Below are 23959 nucleotides of genomic sequence, written 5' to 3' on the forward strand. Positions count from 1 at the left end.
ACTAAATGCTGCTGTGTGTGTATTGTTCATAGGTTTTAGTGAGAAAAATAGAAGCTGAAGTAAAACTAAAGTCTTCCAGCCCTTTATGTGGTCAACAAATAACTTGCAGACACCAATCATTTAACAAACAAAAGCTTTTATTGTTATGCTTTAGAGAAAATAAACAACCTGCTCTAAATCCATTGATCACACTGTCTTTCTTTTTATTTAGTGCACTGATGTATTACTACATATTGAAAAGAAGCATTTTATTGTGTTTTATTCAGTGTCCATGATCTGAACAGATTCGTCGACCACATCCAGAGAGAGTGGGGTCACAGTCTTGGTGAGGACGCCTGTGGTGCCGGGTTTATATCTGTATTGCCCCTCTCTGAAAAACAATAAAAAATGACATTGAAAACAGGACCTGAACTGGAAAAGGAAACATGCACATTATTTTATTCTATTTTAATATTGTTTTGCATTCTGGTGTGTTTTTCGATGTCAATCCTCTAATTTTTTTGTTCCTAGCTGTTACTTCTATTTCTGTGTAAGTACGTTTAGAGAGTCAAATTCCTTGTATGTGTGTACAAATAAAACAGATTCTGAATATTTAAAGGAGAAAAAACACATGACAGGTTCTCCTCCGATAAAAGGTACTTATATAATGGTTCACCTTTTGCCCTTCGCCGTGGGCTTGTCGTAGGGTCGCAGGGTCTCCACTCCAGCCTGGGTGATGACACACAAGTCCACGTTGCTGCCTGAACCCAGGTCACAGAAAATCCCTGCAGTGATGGCGTCTCGTACGAGCTGCTTCGCCTCTTCCAGCTGAAAGAGAGAGAGAGGAGGAAGAGAAAAACAGGAGAAAAAGTAGAATTACAAATCAAATTGAATGAATTAAAAAAGTGAAATTTTCTGACCCCCAAGGCAGATTAGCGCACTTCTCAGACAGAATTAAGATTCATTATTACCCAGACTAAATGACTTGTTTAGGTGTACAATGGTGTAGGGCTGCAACTAATGATTATTTTCTTTATCAATTAATCTGACGATTATTTTCTAGATAAATCGATTAATCGTGTGGTCTGTAAGATGTCAGAAAATAGTGAAAAATGTTCATCCCAGTTTCTCAAAATCCAGGGTGTTGTCTTTAAATGTCTTAAATATCCAAAGATATTCAATATAATATGATATATAATACAGAGAAAAGCAGGAAATCTCCATATTTGAGGCTGAAAACGCCATTTTTTACATTTTTGCTAGAAACATTTTATTTATTAATCGATTATCAAAATAGTTGGCGATTATTTTTCTGTCGATCTATTCTAATCCATTAGTAGACTAATCGTTGCAGCTCTACAATGGTTATATCCATAGACATTGTACTGTTTATTGACCCATTCCCATTCTGTGTTCTTGTATTGTGTTCTTGTGTACTATGTTTTTTTATATTCTACTTCTGTACCAGATGATTAACGTTTTTCTTTTGGCTTGTCGGCATCTTGTCTTGATTTTTTAACATCGTTGGTCGATATTTACACAATAGACTCTTCCCATACATCTCCATTATGATGTCATTTGCAGTGCACAACATGCCTTCAGTATAAAGTCTATTCTTTATTATTATAACAAACATCACATTTGCCAAGAGAGGAAAGCAGACCGTCAGCCTCACCTCCATGTTTGGTTTGAATCTGTCCTCAAATACAGCGACAGCAGATGCAGCTCCAGAGCCTGGAACCAAAAGCAAACATTTCAATTTCTCAGCTTTTTATGTTTTGTCTGATGTTCGGTTAAAGCCTGGTCCTGAGTGAAACTGTATTCATTCAGCTGTATTTGTATGGTCGGTATATAAGTATACAGTACATTGAACACGTACCCATGGTGAGGAAGGGCAGTTTGTCGTAGGAGCCGTGTGGGTAAACACTGTACAGATGATTTCCAGTCACGTCCACTCCTCCAACGATCAGAGACGACCCGACTTGACCCTGGTACCTGAAAAACCAGACAGACATCACTACCACATGATTTCACTCTTCTTAATGAAAATAGAAACCCAAGAAAACTACATTACAAATACGTTAACATCTGTATCCTTTAATTATATCTCTGTTACCCTCACCTGAACAGCATCTGTTTCAGCTGTCGGGTTACCATGGCGACGAGTGGGGGTCGCCCAGTGTTGAGCATGTGCAGTTCCACGTTGGACGACATGATCTGTGTGGTGACCTCTGCGTCTGCAGCCACGCCGGCACCACAGCAGCTACACAACACACAGGACGCAGTTTAACAAGTCATCGCTGAAGGACTTTTGAGAAATTAGATCACAACCTCTCAAAGACTTTTTTCATCCTTTATCTATATAAAATCAAGTTATAATAAGATTGCAATACACTTATTGGGAGACATTTGGGGTTCAGTGTCTTTCTCAAGGACCCTGAGACCCAATCCCGACTGACTTTACTGTCTTTCAGAGGCTCTGGTAGGTTCAGTTTTGGGGCTAGTTTAGAGTTAGTGAAGCTACAGATATCATACTAGAAACTAGAAAACCTAAGGAATCCATTGGTACCAACGATGTCATGGTACCATGTTGGGAAGGAGGCTAAATAACGCTCCAAAGTTGGGCTAAATTTTAGCGAGGAAAAACTGGCATGGCCATTTTCAAAGGGGTCCCTTGACCTCTGACCTCAAGATATGTGAATGAAAATGGGTTCTATGGGTACCCACAAGTCTCCCCTTTACAGACATGCCCACTTTATGATAATCACATGCAGTTTTTGGGCAAAGGTTCCCAGCTTTCAGATGATGTACATCACTTCTATGTGACATCTACTGTTGACCTGCTACCTCCCCCTAAAGTACCCTTGTACCCCCCTAAAAAAGACAAAAACTGGTCTATTGTGGATCTCAGAGGGTTAAACTTCATACAGCCAGCAGGCTCAGATATGAAGACTCCTTAGAGGTCAGATGACACAACAACTCCTTAAATAACAGAGATCACTGACCATATAAAGCTTTGCATTTCAAAAGCAATCCTCTACAGGTGACAGGAAGGTTATATGTGTACCCGTATTCATTCTTTAGTAACATGAAAAGGAATGGGAGATACAGTATAAAATGGCAACAAAGCATAATGTCAATATATGTAATACAAACACCTTGAACCAATCTCTACAAAATAAAAGTCATACTAACGGAAAAAGGATGAGAAAGAGTCACACTGGACATGTGAGTGAGAGGAACTGATCAGCAAACTGTGGTTTACTCACTAGATCTTGGGAGCGATGTAGTGAATCTTCATGCAGTTTTTGTCCGCCACCACCATGTCGTCTGTAGCCCTGGTGTCTGCTCCCAGGATCACTCCATCCTGGCACACAAGAACAGGAAATGGTCACCACACCTGGCTGATGTCTAAAACAGCTTCCTGATTATGTACAGATATTCATTTAAAGCCATGTTCTAGAAAACAACACAGGCATATTTCCAAAAATATCAGCATGATCCTTTAAGCGCCTGGTTTCTGTCAGCAAGTCTGTGCAGATCATCACCTTGAACACAATCCCAGCGATGGTGGTTCCGGTCTTTCTGGCACTGGGAGCTTTGTAGCCAAACTCTGACAAATTGGACTCCAACACAGCATTCCTGGAAATGATGATTGAGCATGTTAGTGTTAATAGATAGATAGATAGATAGATAGATAGATAGATAGATCGTGACTTTATTGATCCCAAGGGAAATTCAAGTTTCCAGCATCACAGTTCCATAGTGCAAAACATATTAGTAAAAAGACACAAGTAAGTAATAACAGATATAAAAATAACAGGAGAGGAGATGAAGAAACTGTTAAAAATGAATATAGTGCAGGGTAACAACTGAGATACAGGACTATTAAAAATGTGAATATAGTGCAGAAAGTGATATAGTGCTGGATAATAAAATATAGGAGATATAGATATTAAGAACCACACAACCCTCCTACAGTATCTCCTGGTATCATGCCATAAATGACCCATAACACCGCTGTATATGGAATACTCTGTATAATAGAAATGTTAAAGGTATTTAGACACAATAGCACAAAGAAAGACATGGCTATATATGCACAAAACAAAGTCAGGTCAGATTGATATACTTTTAAACTCAACAACTCACATTAGACAACAAATAAATGAGAATCACTGCTGGGAGATGTTCACATCAGCAGCTTATTTTATGAGATTATCATATATTCTGTATGGAAAAACATGTCTTATAAATTTTAGAGAAGTAAAAAAGGCATAATATATTCCTCTGAAGTCAAGTGGAGGGAAAGTAGAAAGCTGCACAAAGTGAAACCACTCCAGTATCCAGACTTTAAAACTTTATACCATGTTAGTGTGTCTCTAGTTCCTACAGGACATGTCTCCTACTGTAGTCAGACTACTAACAGTAGCCTAGTTAGCTGTTAGCTCAGTGACAGATAACAAGTTGTTCTTTACCTGCGGCTGTTCTCAAAGCAGAAACCTCCAGTGGGCGGCTCACAGGCCTTCACACTGTGCAGCATCTTCAGATGACCTTTAGATGACCTTTAGATGACGTTCAGGTGGACACAGAGGAGATGGACACGAAGGAGGCCTTGAACAAAGGCCCTGTAGGTCTGGCTGTCCGTGTGTCTGTGCGTCAGCGCTTTATCACAGTTTATAACTTTTACTTTCACTTCTGAACCAGAAGCCAAGCCTTCCTGCTCTCCACTGTAAAAAGTGTCCAGTATATTATTAACCATGTTTTCAAATTGAGTTTGATGAAAGAGTGATGGAGGAGGAGACGTGCTATTCATTTGGCATCATTTATGAACTAACTAAGAGAAAACATACATTTCATTCTGACTCATGAGCCACTAAAATGAAGAATTATATTTACTGACATTTCTTTTAGTGTATTGCCCCCAGAATGGGCCGGAACCTTAAAGGTCCCATATCATGCTCATTTTCAGGTTCATATTTGTGTTTTGGGTTCTACTAGAACGTGTTTACATACTTTTATGTTTAAAAAAAAAAACTCATTCTGTCTGCTTGAATATACCTGTATTCACCCTCTGTCCGAAACGCTCCGTTTTAGCGTATTTCAATGGAATTGTAACGAAATTGTAACAGAATTGCGTTGCTAGGCAACATCTTGGGTCCATGTTTACTTCCTGTCAGCTGATGTCATTCACATACACTGCAACAGGAAATAAACTGGGACCCATTTAGAATGTTTACGTTTAAAACCTTGAAATGGTCTATATTGTAGATTTGTGACATCACAAATGGATAGAAATCCTGATGGCTTGTTTCAAAAGCTCAGTTTCTGAATACGGGCCGTGTGTACTTCTCTGTTAATTAAGCGTTTCAATACTTTCACAGTATTTATATAGCACTTAAACCTGCTTTATAATATAAAAAACATGAAAATGTCACTTTTTATAATATGGGACCTTTAAAAAGTGTCAAGATGGAACCTGGTTCCTGGTCAGAGACCTGCTTGATTGATATTGACATTAATGCTGTGATATCATAGACGCAGGTAGACATTACTCCTCTATATCTTCACATAGACAATAGTTGTTGATGATATATTAATGCTCTGAATTTCAAATTGTGCACCTTTAAATATGGATGTGGAAATCAGAATGCACAGATAAATAAAATAATTAAATAAAGAGCATGGATTATTAGTCCGTGGAGACTTAACCTGGGCACTCGGATTTCCACACCTGTATTATTCTACCATGCGACCTCTGGCAGGCTCTGTACAATGCAGTAATGGAGCAGTCAAAAAAGGCATTTATAACAAAGTTATGTCAGAATAAAGCACGCTGTTCACTGCAATGAAGCAAAATGTCAGCGGATGCAGTTCTGTGGTTTTAATAGTTTACAGACAACACTCAAGTCACAGAGAGGCATAAACCAGTTTGTGTCTAGACAGACAATTCTTGTTAATACAATCAACTGATTGTTGGGTCTCGTCTCAGCAGGTGATTTGTTCATAATAAAATGATAAAAGTATCCATCCATATCCATCAACAAGCTCATTTCTCTTAATGATATTTACACTTTGAATCAGAAATGTCTGTGCATCATGATGAATTTAATGTGCATGCGCATTCATTGTACCACCAGAGATATAGCACCTCCCAGTCATTACACAGCAGCAGATATCACATTGTTATTTCAAGAGGACACGAAACATGCATGTTTTGGCTCTTGTAATGCCCAAAATATATTAGAAAAATCACCTTGCATAAAATCTGATTTTAAAAAAATGTTAAAACCACAGATATGACTAATATATTTTTCGTAATTTCTACCTCCAGCTAGCGAGCTGCCATGCTGGAGTGACGCCATTGCGTACGTGACGAGGTTGGTTCGCCTCCAGCGGGGGACTGTCAGACGGTCAACACTTTGGATTTAAAAAGTAATAATCTTCAGGTCGTCCTCCCACCCCTCGATAGTAGAAGGCAGAGGTACATGATCACATTATCCCGTTTGAGGTGTAATTGGTGGTGTTCACACATGTTTTACTTAATTTTTCTCTTTGGGCTCTTTCAGTGCCACGATAGCCAGCGCTGCAGTAACGTTACTGATCTCTGTTTCAGCGTCAGTTTATGAAATAGACTGTTTTGTTCTTGTTTTTTAACGTTATAAAACTCATCTTTACATCCAGAAGCAATAAATAGGTGCCTCTCTTTTGTTTTTGTCTGTCCTCAGTGTCCGTCTTTCACGGTCTCTACTGTTGGATCTGTGTAACTCAGCCGGCCAACCAACCTCGTGACACATGTCACATGATAGAGTACTGCAACATGGCGGTGCTCTTGCCACGAAAGATAAAACAAAAGCATCTTTTTTCTTTTCTTTTTTAAATTTATATTTCTCATGTTTGTTATATAATTGTTAATTAGAGTGGAAATCCATTTAGTAAACCAGCTTAACTTGGCTGACTGTTTAAATCTCCACTTTAAAGTGCATGACTACAAACAATAACATGGTAAAAATACTGGTTCAGACTACCAACTGGAGCCCGGCAGTCTAGCACCAGGTGTGGGGTTCAGTCATCCAAGAGTCACTCAATCACACTAAGAGTGGTCTTCCCTATTAAATCAGACTATTAAGACTAGCCCTGTTGCATCCGCACTTCATCTACGAGGAGGTTAGTAAAGAGTCTGGAGGACCTTCACAGTTTGGATCTTGGGGTTTGTTCCAGCAATGTCCTCATGTCCTTCAGTGCGCCTTCCACACCCTGGGCCAGATGTGCTGCATTTGTTTCTGTACAAGCGTTGAAAGACGACACTGCAAAGTTGATGTGATCGTCCATAGGATTGTAGCACACGCCGTACCCGTTGGATGCAACCGGGCCGAAGCACATGACACAGTCAGTCTTGGACGGTACCTTGTGAAGAAATGAGAACATAGTGGTTAGTAGGTCTTAGTATTAAATCATAGGAAAAAGTATCTTTAGCCAGTAAACAGTGGCAGTTCCAACCCCCAGGCCCATACCTGACTTGTAGATAGCTTGTAGTTCAAGGCTTTGGCGTAGGCGGCGTCACTGTAGATATCAGGTATGGAGAGTTTTTCCTCAACAGCCACCATCTTAAGGCCCAGGAGGTGTCTGTCTATGGCCTGGCCACTGATTGCCTGTAGGGATGGGAGAGAATTCTCTCCAGTCACCAGATGTTAACTACTAAACAAGACTCGGTTGTTACACAAATAGTCAGTGGTCATGTCTATAATGTTAAATCCGGGTAAGGGTTTCTTAATGTACTGCAGTAGCCAGTGGAGTAAGTTAGTGGTCGTCGATAAGGTGGGTGAACTACGACATAGAGACGGGTAGGTTACAGAGGAGGAAGTGCATACTCTCCTACATATTCCACATGGACACCCAGAGCTATGATAGTACATCATATTTGTACAGAAATCGGACGAAACACTGTGTATAAATGTATGTGTATAAACCACAGACGTCGCTGCTGTATTTATGCCTCGATGGAGTGTTGACGGAGCAGCTCCATAGCCAGGCACCGATCGATCCGAACTCCATTCAGAAAACAAACATTTTAAAAGTTGTTTGCTCGTCATCTTGCAGACAGACCCGACAAAGCATGAATTCAGACTTTTTTACTAATCGGCATCATTATGTTGTTATTTCGGCATCACTTTGATCCGTTTATTGCCATTAAATCACAGCACAATCTGTTTATTTTGGGTTCATACAGCAGTAGCGACGTGTGGCTTGCTAGATACGGGAAATAGAGCATTTGTTGGTGCTCTTGTGAGTATTTGTGGCAGCAGGACTTGGATTGTGTTCATGGTAATGAAGGAACATGTCACCCAGTGCAACAACATGACTCACTGATATGTTTTTAAACAGAGGAAGGAAATACATTCAGTGATGGTTTGGCTCTGCACATGAGATTTGCAGACAATAAGGACAATATAGAATATCACCAGACTTGTGCTGTGAATACTCACCATGTTAGTGTACGACCTGTGTGCGTTTACAGCTTTCTCCAGTAAATCGACTTTCTCTGTGTTCTGTGAAAAACAGGAAGATGACAGGAACTCAACGACACATCCTATAGGGGGTTATTGTTTAACAGTGTTCAAATACATTATTATATCAACATCAGAAGAATAATTTGTACTCATTATACATCATCACTTTATCTTTGACTCCATCTCTGGCTTCATCTTTTTCTAATGAGGTATAACAAATGCTCAGTGGTTACCTGACACATCTATGACTTCTATTTGAATCGACTGTTGTACCACTTAGTGTTTAGATTGATTTATTGATAAAGCCTAGCATTACCATGTCAGAGAGTTTACTGCCAAAACGGCTGCTGTAATTACAAAAACATCCCATTAACATATTGCCTCTCATCAGACCTGTTTGCTGGGGTCATCAAAGGCCTTGACGAAGGTAGCTGAGGCACTCGAGGCTGATCGGATTGTATCTGTGCGGCCCAGTCTGAACATACGCAGGGAGGCACTTTCATATGTGGCACAGCAGCGCTGGTACATCCTGCAGAGACAAGAGGAGAGACGGTGTGAAAGTAGAATTACCGCCTCGCGGTTGTACGCCTCCACCAACCAGTCAAGTGTCAGTTTACATCCATGTCTGTCATAGTTAGCATATGAATTCTTGAGTTATGGCCAAAAACATGTTTTGTGAGGTCACTGTGATTTTCTTTATACACACCATTATTTATTTCATTACTTGAATCCATTTTATCTGAGTGCATGGATACAAGAGTCTCTGTTGGAGCCTAACTGTGTGATAAAGTTTGTTTACATGAGGCACTCTAGTTAGCCTTGGTTTACAATGTCACGAGTAAAAAGTCTGCATACAAAGACAGTCCCATCACCACATGACTTTTCAGCATCTCACCTGTAGTACGCCAGTTGTAGCGCCATCTGTATGAAAGCATCAGGGCTCATCTTGTGGGCCTTTGGGACATTTTTCCCAAAGTGGCCAAACACTATGACCCTCACATCCAGGTCTTGGGCCAGTCTGTGGTGGGAGAAATGTCAGGACAGTGAGAACTGACCTATCGTTGTAAATAATGACATGAAGTCCAGATGCACAAATACAGTGTTTCCCATTAACTACCTAGACTGTGGCGGCCCAGTTTCATAATGAAGCGAAAATATTTTTACACTTCTCTGAGTGTCGTTATAAAATCTGTCCTCACATGTTCATGGCGTGCTTGGCCTCCTCAATGTCCTTCTTGATCTCAGGCGTCATGTTGAAATGCAGTTTCTGGGGCATGGGCAAAAGCACCGTGGGAGTCTGCGTCATCTCTGACTTCCTCCTGTTAACCACAAGTAAGAAAGGAATGATACAATAGGTGGAAGACAAACAAACGGCCACGGTCTTCCATGTGATCAACCTGTCCATGACAGGAGCAGAAAGTCTCTGTGTGCTCTCAAAGACTTTCAAAGATGTTATGACAAGAAGAAATCCAAATAGACCCCGACAGAGTCTAAATAGTCTTTGACCTACTTACGTGTATTCTACAACATGGTCAATCAAGGCCACTATGGGTGGGCCCTCAGCTGGGGCGTGCTCGTAGTTCGCACCACATGACCCGTCTTCTCCAATAATAAACTGAAAAAAATATCAGAAACGTTTAGAGAACAAAACAAGAATTTGCATCACATCCCGCCTGAGGAATTTGTTGACATGGTCAAGTTATTACCTTACCAATGTTACATCGAGTCTTTCTGAGCAAGTGTAGGTTAAGTCTCACGTCAGTTTAAGACAAACAATGCCAATGGAAACATTAGTTGAACTATTACTAATAACTGCACCTCTAACTAAGTGTGTATAAAAAGCCTCAGTGGGTCACCTGCAGTGTCTTGTCAAACCAGCGGTTGCCACTGTTCCACTGGCTTCCTCCTCCATGCAGCATCTGGACGGCAGCACAGCTGCGGTACGTCCCATCAGACGCTTGAGGCATCGCTCCATCCAAACACAAAGTGAAGATGCTCCTTTGGATAGCCGACACTGATTCTTTGTTGGTCTTATCTGGACACGTCAAGCATACGCACACACACAGAGCAAACATGATATGTCATCAGACTGTAACAGTTTAACTATTTAAGACATTTCCACATGCTGCTTCTCAGACTCCAGCATCCTTTAGACCAATGTCAGTGGTCTTTTAGCTCACCCTTGCAGAGGTTGATGTAGGCCTTGCCCCAGGAGTCACGATGCTGCGTGGTGAGGATGCCGACAGGCTCCGTGTTGGTCTGTAGTGAGGAGCTACAGATCCTCTCCAGCTGAACACAGAGCTGATCAGCTGTCAACGGAGTCCCATCACTGTTGTACACCTCCAACACAAAAAACTGATTCCAAGTGGAGAAAGATAAGAAAGGTTCAGTCAACTGTAGCTGGAAAATGTCATCAACTGTAGCTAATTCATGTTGATTCAATAAGTCCAAAATAATAGCTGGTTGGTGTCTGGTCAGTGTGCTCTCTGCAAGCCCATATCACTATACAAAGGTGTCAGACTCTGACCAGCGCTCTCACCTGAAAGTTGTGGACTACAGTAATGTGTTTAGGGGAGCTCTTGGCGTGGTTCACTATTGCGTCTCTCTTCAGACCGGGGATACGGCAGGACGACAGCACTTCATAGTACTGATTCATACACAGGGACTTCCCTCCCAGATATTCAACTGGTAGCGTCTCACTGCAAGACATACAAGCGCTGCCATTAAACACTGACTGAGCCACAATATCATTTACAATATTTTGTCGTTTACTCCCTGAAGCTACTACATGCACTGGATGTTGCAGGACTACATTAAGTAATATCTGGTTTCTGTAGTAGATGTGGTGTTGTCAGGCCTTGTGACCAACTGTGTTCCCTAAGAAATGTATAGTAGGCTCAACTTTTTACTTGTATATACTACAGGTAGTAAAAGCAACTGGAAGATAAGAGACAAAACCATAGACAGAACAACAATGGATGGGCCGCATTGGTCAATAAGGAGAATATCATAAGCACAGTACTCACTTGTCAATCATTATCTTAAAGTCCAAAACACCCGCTATCAGTTTGGCAGCAAACCTAAACAGAGACAATAATCATTTCAATGTTAACTTCAATCCATCCTTATGTTGGTTAAATGATGGATATACAGTTAAAAGTTTTAGCGGTGCGCTTTCTGAAAACATCACTTTTAAAAAACAGAACTTATCACGGCACAGTGGAGGAGCATTATGGAAAAAAAAAAAAAAATACAGCATGTTGTGGTAATATGTAACTAGAGTTGATATATTGTTATATAAACGATAACATGTCCAAGTGATTGTCATTGGGCCAAACCATCCGTGTATATGCATAAAACTCCAGTGACCCGTGTGCATCAAGATCTGATCAGATCAACACACTATCTGACAGTGTGTGTAAAATGGCTTTAATAAGTCAACCACAAACAATGCATCTCTGTCTTCTAACAGAGGCTTACCAAACAGTTGTAAACAGGTTGTAAGGGTGATAAAAGGGGAAATTGTGTGCCACTGTGACTGTAAAAACCTAGCTGACCTGACTGTATGTGTGATCACCTTATTTGTCCCTGCTTGTCACTGAAGTCCATGCGAGGCAAGACCAACCCAGGACTTGAATGAACCACCACAGGCAACCGGTAATCAAGATAAGCAACCTGCACCCACCAGTCTGACAGCTACAAAGACACAGAGACACAGATACAGTCAATACCAGATCAACATGGCAAATAATACGGTTAACTTAAAGGAAAGATGTCAGTAGGGTAAACAGGTTGTATCTTACATAAGTCGTATTCCCACAATACTTTTTTTAATTCAAAGTCTCACCCAGTTCACAGCGTTCTGTGCTCTCTTCTCCAGGCCTCTCTGAAGTCTCTCTCCAACCCCTCCTGCTTTCTGAAAGTCATCCACCAGCTCTTTAGTGTGCTTCAGCTCATCCACTTCCACGATGGGCTCCAGGGCACTCATGTAGCGCTCACAGGTCTGCTGCAGAGGGGGGACAGGAAGACTGGGCAGTCCCTTCTGATGGGTCAGGTATCTGCCGGTGACCCGAGTCACCGATACAGGCTTCACCAAGTGACAGGGTTTCATTACGGCACAGGGTTTCGCCATCCCCACCTTTACCTGAGTGACAAAAGAGTTCACATTAAGGCTTCAGTAGACAACAATTTTTTGGCATCATTGGGCGAAAAATTCCATTATAACCTTTCAGCATATTGTAATTCAAATGTGAAAACTAGACTTCTGCACTTCCTCTTGGCTCTGTTTTCAGGCTTTAAAGACTTTAGATAAAGTGCTTCTAGTCCATGTAGTTATGGAAGGGGGGGCTTTCCATAACTGCCATAACTCCATAACTGGGGGGGCAAGACAGAGAGAAGGCAGATATAGCTCTTGGTAGCAGCTCTCAGACTATGCGAGGACCTTAACGACCTCTGTGGTCGGCATGGAGCTCGACTCTCTGGTGACGGTGGCAGAGGAAAGAACACTCAACAGACTGCTTGCCATAATGGACAATGCCAGCTATCCTCTACACGCCGTCATCACCAAACAGAGGAGCTTGTTTAGCGGCAGACTGCTGCTCCCCAAGTGCTCCACAGACAGACTCAGGAAATCCTTTGTCCCCCGAGCCATCAAACTATACAACACCTCTCTAGGGAGGTGGGGGACAAAGAAGGATGGTCTGCAGGACAGATAATAATGCACACAGTGCACTTTCATAGACTAAGCTACTGGAGTTACCCTGCACTATACTCATTTTTAACAGTCTCTTCTGCACTATATTCACTTTTTTTCAATAGTCGTGTATCACAGCTGTTACCCTGCACTATATTCATTTTTAACTGATTTGTATTTGTGTATTTGTTATTTTATATCTGGTATATTTTTTTGTACTTTGTACCACTAACATGTTTTGCACTATGGAACTGTGATGCTGGAAACTTGAATTTCCCTCGGGATCAATAAAGTTACTATCTATCTATCTATCTATCTAACAGCGACATGTCACCGGTAGAGGCCAGTCTGTACTCAATTTCAACTATAAGTATGTCAACAAAAGTACTGGAAAGTAAACATTGGTAAATCCAACATCAAAAACATTCAGAGGCTATAGCTGAATGTTCCCAGTGTATGTGTGAGTTATAGTAAGGTTTAGCTATAACTGTGTTTACCTTGTATCTAACTCTAAATTATTCTATTCTAAAGAATCAGGTGTAAATAGCTAACTGAATTAAGGTTTCTGTTATTATATGAATTGGTGAAACTGTCAATTCAATTCAATTCGCTTTATTGGCATGACTGTCAGGTGAACAATATTGCCAAAGCATCAATTCAATAATAAATAAAAATAAAAAAGAACAAAATAAAAAATAAAAATATATATATACACATTTATACAATTCATTAAGCAAATTACAATCTATAGATATTTAAAAAGAACATGCATGTAAATGGAAGAAAACGTTAAAGAAGTAATTAATGTTTGTTGTGTCAATAAAACAAACAAACAAATAAAAAACAATTAATAACAATATATTGCAATATCAAAGGATGAATGTAAAAAAAAAGCAAAAAAACATGAAGTAGAGTAAATAGTCTTTATGACAAGTGATATTTAAATGGTCTTCCAACATGTCAACATCAAGCAGGTGCGTTAGCAGAATAGCAAGATCTGTGTGATGATGAGTAACATTGAACAGTTAGCTTTGTTAATAGTTAGATTATATCCAGTGAAACATTTCTTACAACATTTAAAGAGTGACATAGATGTAAATTGTTCCTTCTTCGAATCACATCCTGAAACTTGCTCTCATTTATTCTGGTTCTGTAAATTTACATGTGAATTGTGGAAAAGATGTCAATAATTTTAAACGTGTTAACATTTTCTCAGATTTTATTATTGTCATACTCTCGCGTGGTCTTTTTTTATTATTATTATTTATTTATTTTTTAATTTGATGTTGGTTTTGTTTCATTTCTGGTTTCCTCTGATGTTTGTTACAGCTCTTTGTTTATGTTTTCGCTATGCTTCTTCTGTACGTACATGTTTTAATGTTTTCTGCTGTTACTATGTATACTGTCATTTTGAAATAAAAAATAAAATAAATAATAATATAATAAAATAAATAATATAATAAAATAAATTAAAAAATTAAAAAAAAACAATAAAAAAATTAAAAATAATAGTTAGCATCGTTAGACAAAGTAAAATTAAAGGTGAATATTATATAATCGGTCAAGCTTGAACTTTAGTGTCCTTTATCTAATGTTATGTTGTTAACAATAAAATCACCTTTGACCCAGTTAGCTTAGCTAACTAGCTGCTAACTAACAACACAGCTACTTCAGTTCATTAGCTACAAGCTAACTTAGCTAACAGTTAGCAAACATTCCTTCACCACTTAGCGTTAATTGTATTAATCAATTTCAGTAACTTACTTTGTAAACAAGCATACTAATTAGTTAGTTAGCTGTGTTATTTACCATAGTTCTGCTGCAAATGCCCCACATTCTGCTGCCAGAGATCCGCCCACAGACTCTCAGGTCGGTCAGAAAGCTCGAAGTCCAGTAACGTTATAAAGGGTTAGCCGCTAGCTGGCTGATGCTGGGTGGAGAGTGTTGTGTTGGTGTGACGTCAGACTGCCACTGGCTGGAAGCTCACCAGACCTTTACAACCTCTCAGGTCAGCTGCTGAACACAAACTGTTGCCAGATCTCGCGAGACTAAATAAGCACTTTTTGACATAATATATGACTTTTGTTTTCATCACTTCTTTCGATATACGCTGACTTTTCTTTATGACTTTTTTTTTTATCATTTTGTTTTACTTTTTTCGACATACTATACTATCACTTTTTCATTTTTTATGACATACTATACAATGACTTATTTTTGCTTTTTTAATCATTTTTATGACTTTTTTTCAACATACTATACTATCACTTTTTTCACTTTTTATGACATACTATACTATGATCTTTTTTTATCATTCTTATGACTTTTTTCGACATACTATACTATCACTTTTTCCATTTTTTATGACATACTATACTATGACTTTTTTTTATCATCTTATGACTTTTCAACATACTATACTTTTTTTTTTTTTTTTACTTTTTTCGACCTACTATACTATGACTTTTTTTTTTTTTTTTTAATCATTTTTATGACTTTTTTCAACATACTATACTTTTTTTTTTGTTTTTTTTTACTTTTTTCGACATACTATACTATCACTTTTTATGACTTTTTTTGTATCATTTTTATGACTTTTTTCAACATACTATCCCTTTTTTTTTTTTTTTTTTTTTACTTCTTTCGAGATACTATACTATCACTTTTTATGACTTTTTTTGTATCATTTTTATGACTTTTTTCAACATACTATCCCTTTTTTTTTTTTTTTTTTTTTTTACTTCTTTCGAGATACTATACTATGAGTTTTTTTTTTTCTTTTTTATGACTTTTTTCAACATACTATACTTTTTTTTTTAACTTTTTTCGACATACTATACTATCACTTTTTCCACTTTTTATGACATACTATACTATGAGGTTTTTTTTATCATCTTGTGACTTTTTTCAACATACTATACTTTTTTTTAATTTTTTTACTTTTTTCGACATACTATACTATCACTTTTTATGTATCATTTTTATGACTTTTTTCAACATACTATCCCTTTTTTTATTTTTTTTTTTACTTTTTTCGACATATATTCGTATTTGGGTAATATTATCATATGATCCACACACCAAGCTTTGATTGGTCAGTAGGCGGTGCTTTTACACAAGTTGATCTCTTATCTGGAACATAACCTGCTCCGGTGCAGGTTAGGTGTTCACCATCAGTTACCATGGCGATCTATCCCGACAAGAAGTGAACCACCGTTGAAGGACTGAAAACCCTGAAGGGTTAAACCTCGCTAACCCCAAATCCTGCTTCGTAGTACATACACTTCTGTATGTTAACATTAGTTTATTGAAATATTAAAAAGGTTCTCTTTCACTCACACACACAATTTTCAGATACAGTTCATGCAGTGTAGGGTGTTTTGGAAAAATACAAATTTCGATCCTCCGACCTTCCGATTGGTGGGCGACCCGCTCTACCGCCTTGGCTCTGAGCCACAGCCGCTCCGCCGCTATATTAGCAAAGAGCATCGTACAAAACATTAAGGTAGCAGCTTCTCATTATTCATTTAATCAACACTTCTGTAAACAGAAGTATCGGATGAAAATCAGTATTGGCAGTACTCAACATTAAAATGACTCGGGGGGCCAAAAAACAGTTGATCGAGACATCCCTAATTAAAACCTGTAAAATACAACCACAAAGAATCTGTTACCACACTCTTCCATAAGCTGTAAAACATAAAAAATGTCCATAAAACTCTATAACATTAGAAATGGGTCAGCGTCAGAATAGACTGCTTGAAGACGCTCCGTTCCTGAAATGCTTCCAGTGCCACTGGAACCAGAATGGGATGCAGCTGAATGGTTGTGTCTAGAAGGTAACACACAAGTCGGGGAAACGTGTGAAAACTCTTGCGAGACTCGCTGCCCAACAACCTACCCTGCATTAACCATTCGAGGTCAATGCCTAACCTTAACCATTGGAGGTTAATTCCTAACCTTTACCATTGGAGGTTATTGCCTAACCTTAACCATTCAAGGTTATTGCCTAACCTTAACCATTGGAGGTTAATTCCTAACCTTAACCATTGGAGGTTATTGCTTAACCTTAACCATCTTGTGAGAGTTTCACAAAATAACCCACGTTTCACAACATGTGGGTTACCTTCTAGACACGATCCAGCAGAATCCAGTGGACATTGGGGTAAGCATAGATATAAAACAGTGTCTGTATCCGAAACCACAATACTATACTAATAGTACATACTGAACTGCCCAAAATGTAGCATGTAGAATGCGAACAAAAGCAAAATCTCCAGTATGCATCGGACCAGTCTACCTCGCCTACTGTATCCCACACTGCAAAGCGCTTGAATGGTACAGGCTACGGTTACAACAACAGCCAAAAAACGTCTTTTTCTTTTTTTTTTAACATTTTCGTAGCTATTTCATCATTAAATTCACTTGTAAACATTTTTGAGGCGAGAAATCAACTGTGTAGATGTTGAATATTGACAGTTTCACAATATTAGATGGAGAATCGAACATTTTTCTCCACCGTTAATAAATGAACGGGAACATGTGTTTATCTGCATTTTTGGAGTTGAAAAGCTCCACAATCGCCCGCGGGCGTAGCTCGCTGGAGAGTCGGCCAGTGACGATCACAGACCGGCTAAAGAGCAGCAGAGTGGCGAGGGAAGAGGAGTGGGAAAGAGCTGCCTCTGATAGGCAGAGACACAATATGACCCTTTTTAGCATTGCTCTAATATCTGTAGGGATATCATTCCATTGTTTTGTTGCTGTAACTGAAAATACAGTTATTGCATTTTATTTTATATTTTCCCGTCTCCCCTCGTTGATGATCCTCTTTGTCTTACTTCACTATGCGCTGTTAGAATAAACAGTTTAAACCTGCAGTATCTTATAAAGTAAACAAACGTAACATAAACAAAATAATCTAAATTGTATTTTTTGATAATATTGCAATAGTGGTACGAGTTCGTTTTTTTTTTGTCCAGTGCTTTAAGAGCTGGTTTAAAGGCTAAATCCTGGTCTAGCATACTGCAAAATACATCGCTTTAACCGTTTCATACTACTGAGGAACGTAGTATGTACTGTACACTGTATACTGCGTTCGTCAGTAGCGGTTTCAAATACAGCCAGTGTTACTGTTTTATATCTATGGGTGGTAAGGGTATGGTCACAATAGCCTTCTGTTCAATGAAACTGCGCTGCACTGTCACAGTTCCAACGTGGGTAATAAATAAGTACTGAGCAAAGCGATGACAAAACTATTAACAGTCTGGGAGAATGATGCTGTGGTTTGTAGTCTGGTGATGACACAGCTCTGGGATAATGACTTCTCCATTTCCAAACACAGTGCATCAGAGTTTCTATTGGCCGACTGTGGATATCCACACAGCCAAAGTTGAACTTGGGAATGCGATCCTGCTGGACATCACGCTGACAAAGGAAATGCATGCTAGAATTTGTCCATCCATGAAGACAGAAGTGTAATGTGGCTGTAACTTAAGGCCTGGTAGCCCAGAAAAGACGACTCGGCACAGAGCAGAATACCGATGCATGGAGTTAGCAACACGCTCCACAAACACATCGCACTGGAGATCGTCTCACTGATAATAAACAAACTGCTGATTAGAAAAACATCAATTCCACATTAGAAATACTGTGTGCACAAGACCGCCTCCTCTTACTCTCCCATGGAGGAGGGAACAGTCCTATCTGAGAGCCAGTGTGTGGACTTGGTAGATCTCCTTTGGGAAGTTAACTTGTTGCTCCTCGTGGACGATGCGGAGGCCTGCTCTGCTCACCAGACTGTGAACTATTTCCAGGTCGCGGCAGACGCTGCTGTCCACATCATCGGGAACCACACCCTCATACGACACATTGTCCTTGATTATGATGAGGCCGTTGGGCCGCAGGTTTTTCTGGCAACGCTGCAGGAAATCCACCAGGTGGTCGTCTGTCAGGTGGCCTGAAGGGAAAAATCAGGGGGAAAAATTTTGTCGAAAGTTTGCACCTCTGTGATCTGTAAGAGCTGTACAAAAGCACCCGTAGATATAATTATGTATTTCAAACCCATTTATTATTATTCTTTAAATCAAACAAGCGCCGTTGCTTATAGATGGCAGCCGTTGTGGCAGACTCACCAATGACCCACTGGATCCAGATGACATCATAGCGTCCACTCTCTGGTACAAAATCCTGCAGGCCGCTGCAGAGGTACTTCCCCACTCTCTTGCCCTCCTCTCCCAGGTACGTCTTGGCTTTGTCCAGAAACTCCTGCGTTACGTCCACCAGGTCCACGGTCTTAAACAGAGGCAGCAGTAAACGTTTGGTGATCCTCCCGATGCCTGCTCCACAGTCCAGAGCACAGCCCGCGCCCGTCTTCCCGTCCCCTTCCTTCAACGGCAAAAACACACGCGAGGTCACTAGTGAACAAAAGCTGTGAAACAAGCTGCTTCAGTCATTTTCCCAGCAAAACAGTCCAGAGTCCTTTACATAGAATAGATCAGTCCACAGGCTGTTATAGGTAACCGAGAAAGTCGGGGAAGGTCTCAGTTTTTAAGTTACGTTACAATCCTTGCACACATTGGCAATATAAAGTGATTAATACATGTTAATTGTTACATATAGTACCTTTAATCAGATCGAATTTGGGACTACGGAGACACTGACCTTACATACATATGCTGTATGTCTAAATGAAGCCATTAGACCCATTCAAATTGGAAAATCGCTGTCTGACATCTCAAAAAGTTTCTTACGCCAAGGAACTTCTGCAGGAAAGCCTTGGATCCATTGATATCGATGCTGGAGATGCTGCCGTAGCCTCCCAGCATGCCGTCCACTGTGGGGGCGACCTCCCTCCAGTAGTCCTCCGCATTGGTGTAGAACCTTCCCTCAACTTCTGTTATGTCCCCCATCCTGTCAAAGTACACAGATAACACGGTTCACTCACAATAAAATGTACACAAACTACTATTCACTACCTGTATAAAAAATAGCGCTTTCTTGAACTAAAATAATGATTCTCAGTATTGTTTTTCCCTTGAAGTGACCAGTCTGGTGTCTCACCTAATAGTCTAATCAAAGTCTAAACCTGGTTGGGATGTAGTCTCAATGACCTTGCTCAATTTGGATCAGCTTTGCCCCTGATAACAGCTGTCACATATCATGGCAGCCAGTCAAAAAGGGGACCTGTAGGGTCCCAATGTGAATTAAAGTTGGTCATGCGGGAAGACTCATGTTTCATTCTAGGGATGCAGACTTGTTTTTTTCTTCTTCTTTGAGAAACAAATAATTTCTATGTGCCCATATAAATCGAATACAGAAATGATGACAGATTATCAATTGATGATTCATGAAAGAACTTTCTCTGCATGATTTGATGTTTAATTTGTGTTTAAGATACAGTGACAAAGACGTCCCAATTTATCCGGGATTGTCCTGGTTTCAAGCTGGGTTTCCCAGAGTCCCGACAAATATCTGTAAAACACTAAAATGTCCCAGCCAAATGACCTTTTTTCTAAGAAACATATGAGCACATCTCTAGTAAATGTAAGACGAACACACACACACACATATATGCACGCACGCACTCCAGCCAAATAAGGCTACACTTGGAAGTTCAGCTGTCAGCACCCATCTCGTGACCAGAGGGCATCCATTTCCCCTGAGTCTCTGACCAATATCACTGAGAGCTTATTATATAATCATATTTCTGTAAAATATTGGACAATATATTTTTACACTAAGTGGCACAAACATTTTTATTTAGCTTTACTTATATTTGCTTTTGTAATACATTTGTTATTAATGGCCAATATGTGTCACTTGACTTGATTTTGAGTGTAATCTTTTTCTTTCTTTCTCAAAATGACCATTATTTTGAAAAATTACAAACCCATTTGAGAAATCATCAGTATCGGTATTAAAATTGAAACGAAAAAAGTATCGGTATCGTATCGAAATTAAAAAAAAAGTTTGGTATCGCCCATCCCTATTCGATATAAATAGAGCAGAACCTTTAAATTGTGTCACATTTTAAAGGTTCCGCCCATCCCTATTCAATATAAATGGGACGGACCCTTTAAAATGTGACCCAATTAACTAACTTGTAGAAGTTATGCTCACAATAACAAATGTATCCCTGTTATTTCCAACATTCCAACAAACATTTTTATTTAACTGTACTTATATTTCCTTTTGTAATACATTTGTTATTAATGGCCAGTACGCGTCAAGTGACGTCACGTTGAGTGTAATGATCATTGACCATTATTTTGAAAAATCACAAACCCAAAAAATAAAATGAAATTAATTAATTAATTAATTAACTAAAAGTATCGGTATCGTATCGAAATAAAAAAAAAAAGTTTGGTATCGCATCCCTATTCGATATAAATAGGTTGGAACCTTTAAAATGGGACACATTTAACTAACTTGTATAAGTTATGCTAATAATAACAGTTACTTTACACAGGCTTGTCATTTCCCACCACACTTAGAGTTGATAACAGTTTCTAAATGTATTTATATACTATTAAAATGAGACGTTAAGTGACTCTTATAAGGCCCTATATACACGTGTTAAGTTTTATGTTGTAGTTTTAGCTGAGCAGCTAGCTAGTTAAGCAACAGCTCTCTGTTTCCAGGGTAAAAGACTAACATTAGCTGACTCGGGTTGTTTCTAGACTACACAGACTAAAAGAGGGATTCTTTCTAATAACACTAACCTGGTCTTGTGTCACAGCACCAGCTCCCTCACCCTCCTCTTCCTCTTCCTCTCACAGAGAGCCGGTCACACGTTTCTATTTGAGACTTCTGCAACCATGGAAGCGTGGTGCTACGTCACACTCTGCATGCAGCACGTCATTTCCTTATTTGGTTCCCTGGCAGAGGAGACCGGAAGTGACAGCAGACTAGTATTGTATGGAGGACCAAGAGAGTCATGTAAAATAGTAATTAATTAATTTCATTTATTTCAAAATTTATTTCGAACATGTAAAATAAAAAAAAATAAAAAAAGAGAATGATCATACCAATAAGTTGACAGCCAGAAAAAAAGTAGTATTTACATACAATGAAAAGCATAGGTAATTCCGTCATATGCAATGACTCAGAGGACCACAAGACTCACGTAAAAATAGTAATAAAACATTTAATTGATTAATAACTAATTGTACAATAAAAAAATAGGCATTTGTTTACAAATGAATTTATTTATCTATGAATAAATGGACAACATTACAAAGAAATTAATTATTTGACATTTTAATGAGCAATAAAAAAGAAGAATTATAAAAATAATTTACAAATGAAATATTATTCCATCAATAAATGGTTTACATTTATTTTTACAAAAACACCATAAAACAATACATCTTTTAAAAATACATGAATGAATTCATAAATAAATGAATAATGCAATTTGAAAATGCAGTTTACAAAGAGAAATAAATAACTGTATCCACAAACATTTAATTAAGAATACAGTTTTTAATCAGACATTTAAAATGGCAACTTCTTTTCCCAATTGCTTTTCCTTTAATAATCCCATTATTTATTTATGAATTCATTCATGTATTTTTAAATTAGTTACTTATTGACTGCTTTATGTTGTTTTTTTGTAAATTAAATTCTATGCCCCTTTTTCAGTCTTTATTCAGGAATGGAAATTCCAAAACAGCAGCGACAAATGTTAAAATGCTTTGCAGTAGTTTAAACTCCTGGTGCTTTCTGCACTCTGCTGCAGGCGTCCTCATCACTACAAAGGAGATGCAGTTGAGATTCTAACAGGAGAGCTGCAGTGTAGAAAATAAACCACAGGAGGGCAGTGCGGTATCGAGCTATGAATGATCAACTTGTGTCCTATCCTGGTTTGTGAAATCTTTGTCAGAGCAGTTTACTGTCAAGTTTAAGTCCTGCTTTGCCTCATACCCTTAGTGTTTTCACTGTGAAACTGTAATCTGCTGATATCTAACACTCTTGTGGAACCAATGAGCCCAATTGTATTCATGTGTGATGATGTTAGTCCCCATAGGAGACATTTCATTGTAGTAAGACAATTTTTGAAACTTGACCTCACTGTATAAAATGACCTGTGGTGACCTCTAGGATAATCACAGCCTCATGAAACTTCACAGCCGCAAACTAGAGACCTAGAGCATTCAGAGGATGGATGGCTTTCCAAGGTAGATTGACAATAAGGGGGTTTCTGAGCAGTTTCCAGAACAGCAACGCTCGCCATCCAATCGCCTAAAAATTAAATTCTTACAGAAACCTCAAACTGTCAACATTTTTGATACCAAATCACAGCATGGCTTTTCTATGGTGTTCCTCAAGGTCTTGGTGTCTTAATGTGGTATTTTGGAGGAATTATTGATAATTTTTATCAATTCTCGAGTGGAAAAAAATGGTTAAATTTAGCACCAAATCTGTGTAACAAATGGTATCAACCAAAGAATCGCTGCAACAACTTATCGGACATAATAGAGCATGGGGATGACCATCATATACTTCGATCCTAATGTTCTCAACACTTATACACACTGTGCTGAACAGCATCTCAAAATAATCATCAGGTTCCCAGCTTCAGATGAGTTACACCACTTCTATGTGACATCTACTGCTGACCTGCTATCTCCCTCTAAAGACCCCCTGAATCCCCTGGAAAAAAGACAAAAACGGGTCTATTGTGGGTCTCAGAGAGTTAACTGAATACAGTTAACTTTGTTAAATTCAAAGATTTGCAGTCAGTGATTATATGTTTCCATGACGACTGTGTAAAGAC

At 39.0% G+C, this 23959-nt stretch overlaps 3 protein-coding genes across 3 annotated transcripts; all 3 read right to left on the reverse strand.

Annotated features, from left to right (window-relative positions):
- Window positions 1-116: 116 nt before the first annotated feature.
- On the reverse strand, window positions 117-4671 carry psmb10 (proteasome 20S subunit beta 10). The gene is made up of 8 exons (XM_037753844.1): window positions 4458-4671; window positions 3528-3621; window positions 3249-3346; window positions 2102-2242; window positions 1859-1974; window positions 1655-1713; window positions 656-807; window positions 117-370 (listed from the first exon to the last, which is right to left on the reverse strand). Exons 1-8 carry the CDS (start codon window positions 4520-4522, stop codon window positions 259-261), a joined length of 837 nt encoding a protein of 278 aa, XP_037609772.1. The 5' UTR covers window positions 4523-4671; the 3' UTR covers window positions 117-258.
- A 2180-nt stretch (window positions 4672-6851) lies between these two features.
- On the reverse strand, window positions 6852-15355 carry crata (carnitine O-acetyltransferase a). The gene is made up of 14 exons (XM_037753079.1): window positions 14992-15355; window positions 12337-12633; window positions 12067-12185; window positions 11516-11569; window positions 11029-11188; window positions 10670-10844; window positions 10346-10524; window positions 10004-10104; window positions 9689-9808; window positions 9385-9507; window positions 8883-9018; window positions 8466-8528; window positions 7494-7631; window positions 6852-7386 (listed from the first exon to the last, which is right to left on the reverse strand). Exons 1-14 carry the CDS (start codon window positions 15016-15018, stop codon window positions 7171-7173), a joined length of 1908 nt encoding a protein of 635 aa, XP_037609007.1. The 5' UTR covers window positions 15019-15355; the 3' UTR covers window positions 6852-7170.
- A 3271-nt stretch (window positions 15356-18626) lies between these two features.
- ntmt1 (N-terminal Xaa-Pro-Lys N-methyltransferase 1) lies at window positions 18627-22051 on the reverse strand. Its single transcript, XM_037753097.1, has 4 exons — window positions 21903-22051; window positions 19932-20091; window positions 19314-19566; window positions 18627-19138 (listed from the first exon to the last, which is right to left on the reverse strand). The coding sequence occupies exons 2-4, from the start codon at window positions 20088-20090 to the stop codon at window positions 18882-18884; spliced, it is 669 nt and encodes a 222-aa protein (XP_037609025.1). The 5' UTR covers window position 20091; window positions 21903-22051; the 3' UTR covers window positions 18627-18881.
- Window positions 22052-23959: the final 1908 nt, after the last annotated feature.

This window comes from Sebastes umbrosus, chromosome 19 (genome assembly GCF_015220745.1).
Source record: "Sebastes umbrosus isolate fSebUmb1 chromosome 19, fSebUmb1.pri, whole genome shotgun sequence".
In the NCBI taxonomy this organism is placed as follows: Eukaryota; Metazoa; Chordata; class Actinopteri; order Perciformes; family Sebastidae; genus Sebastes; species Sebastes umbrosus.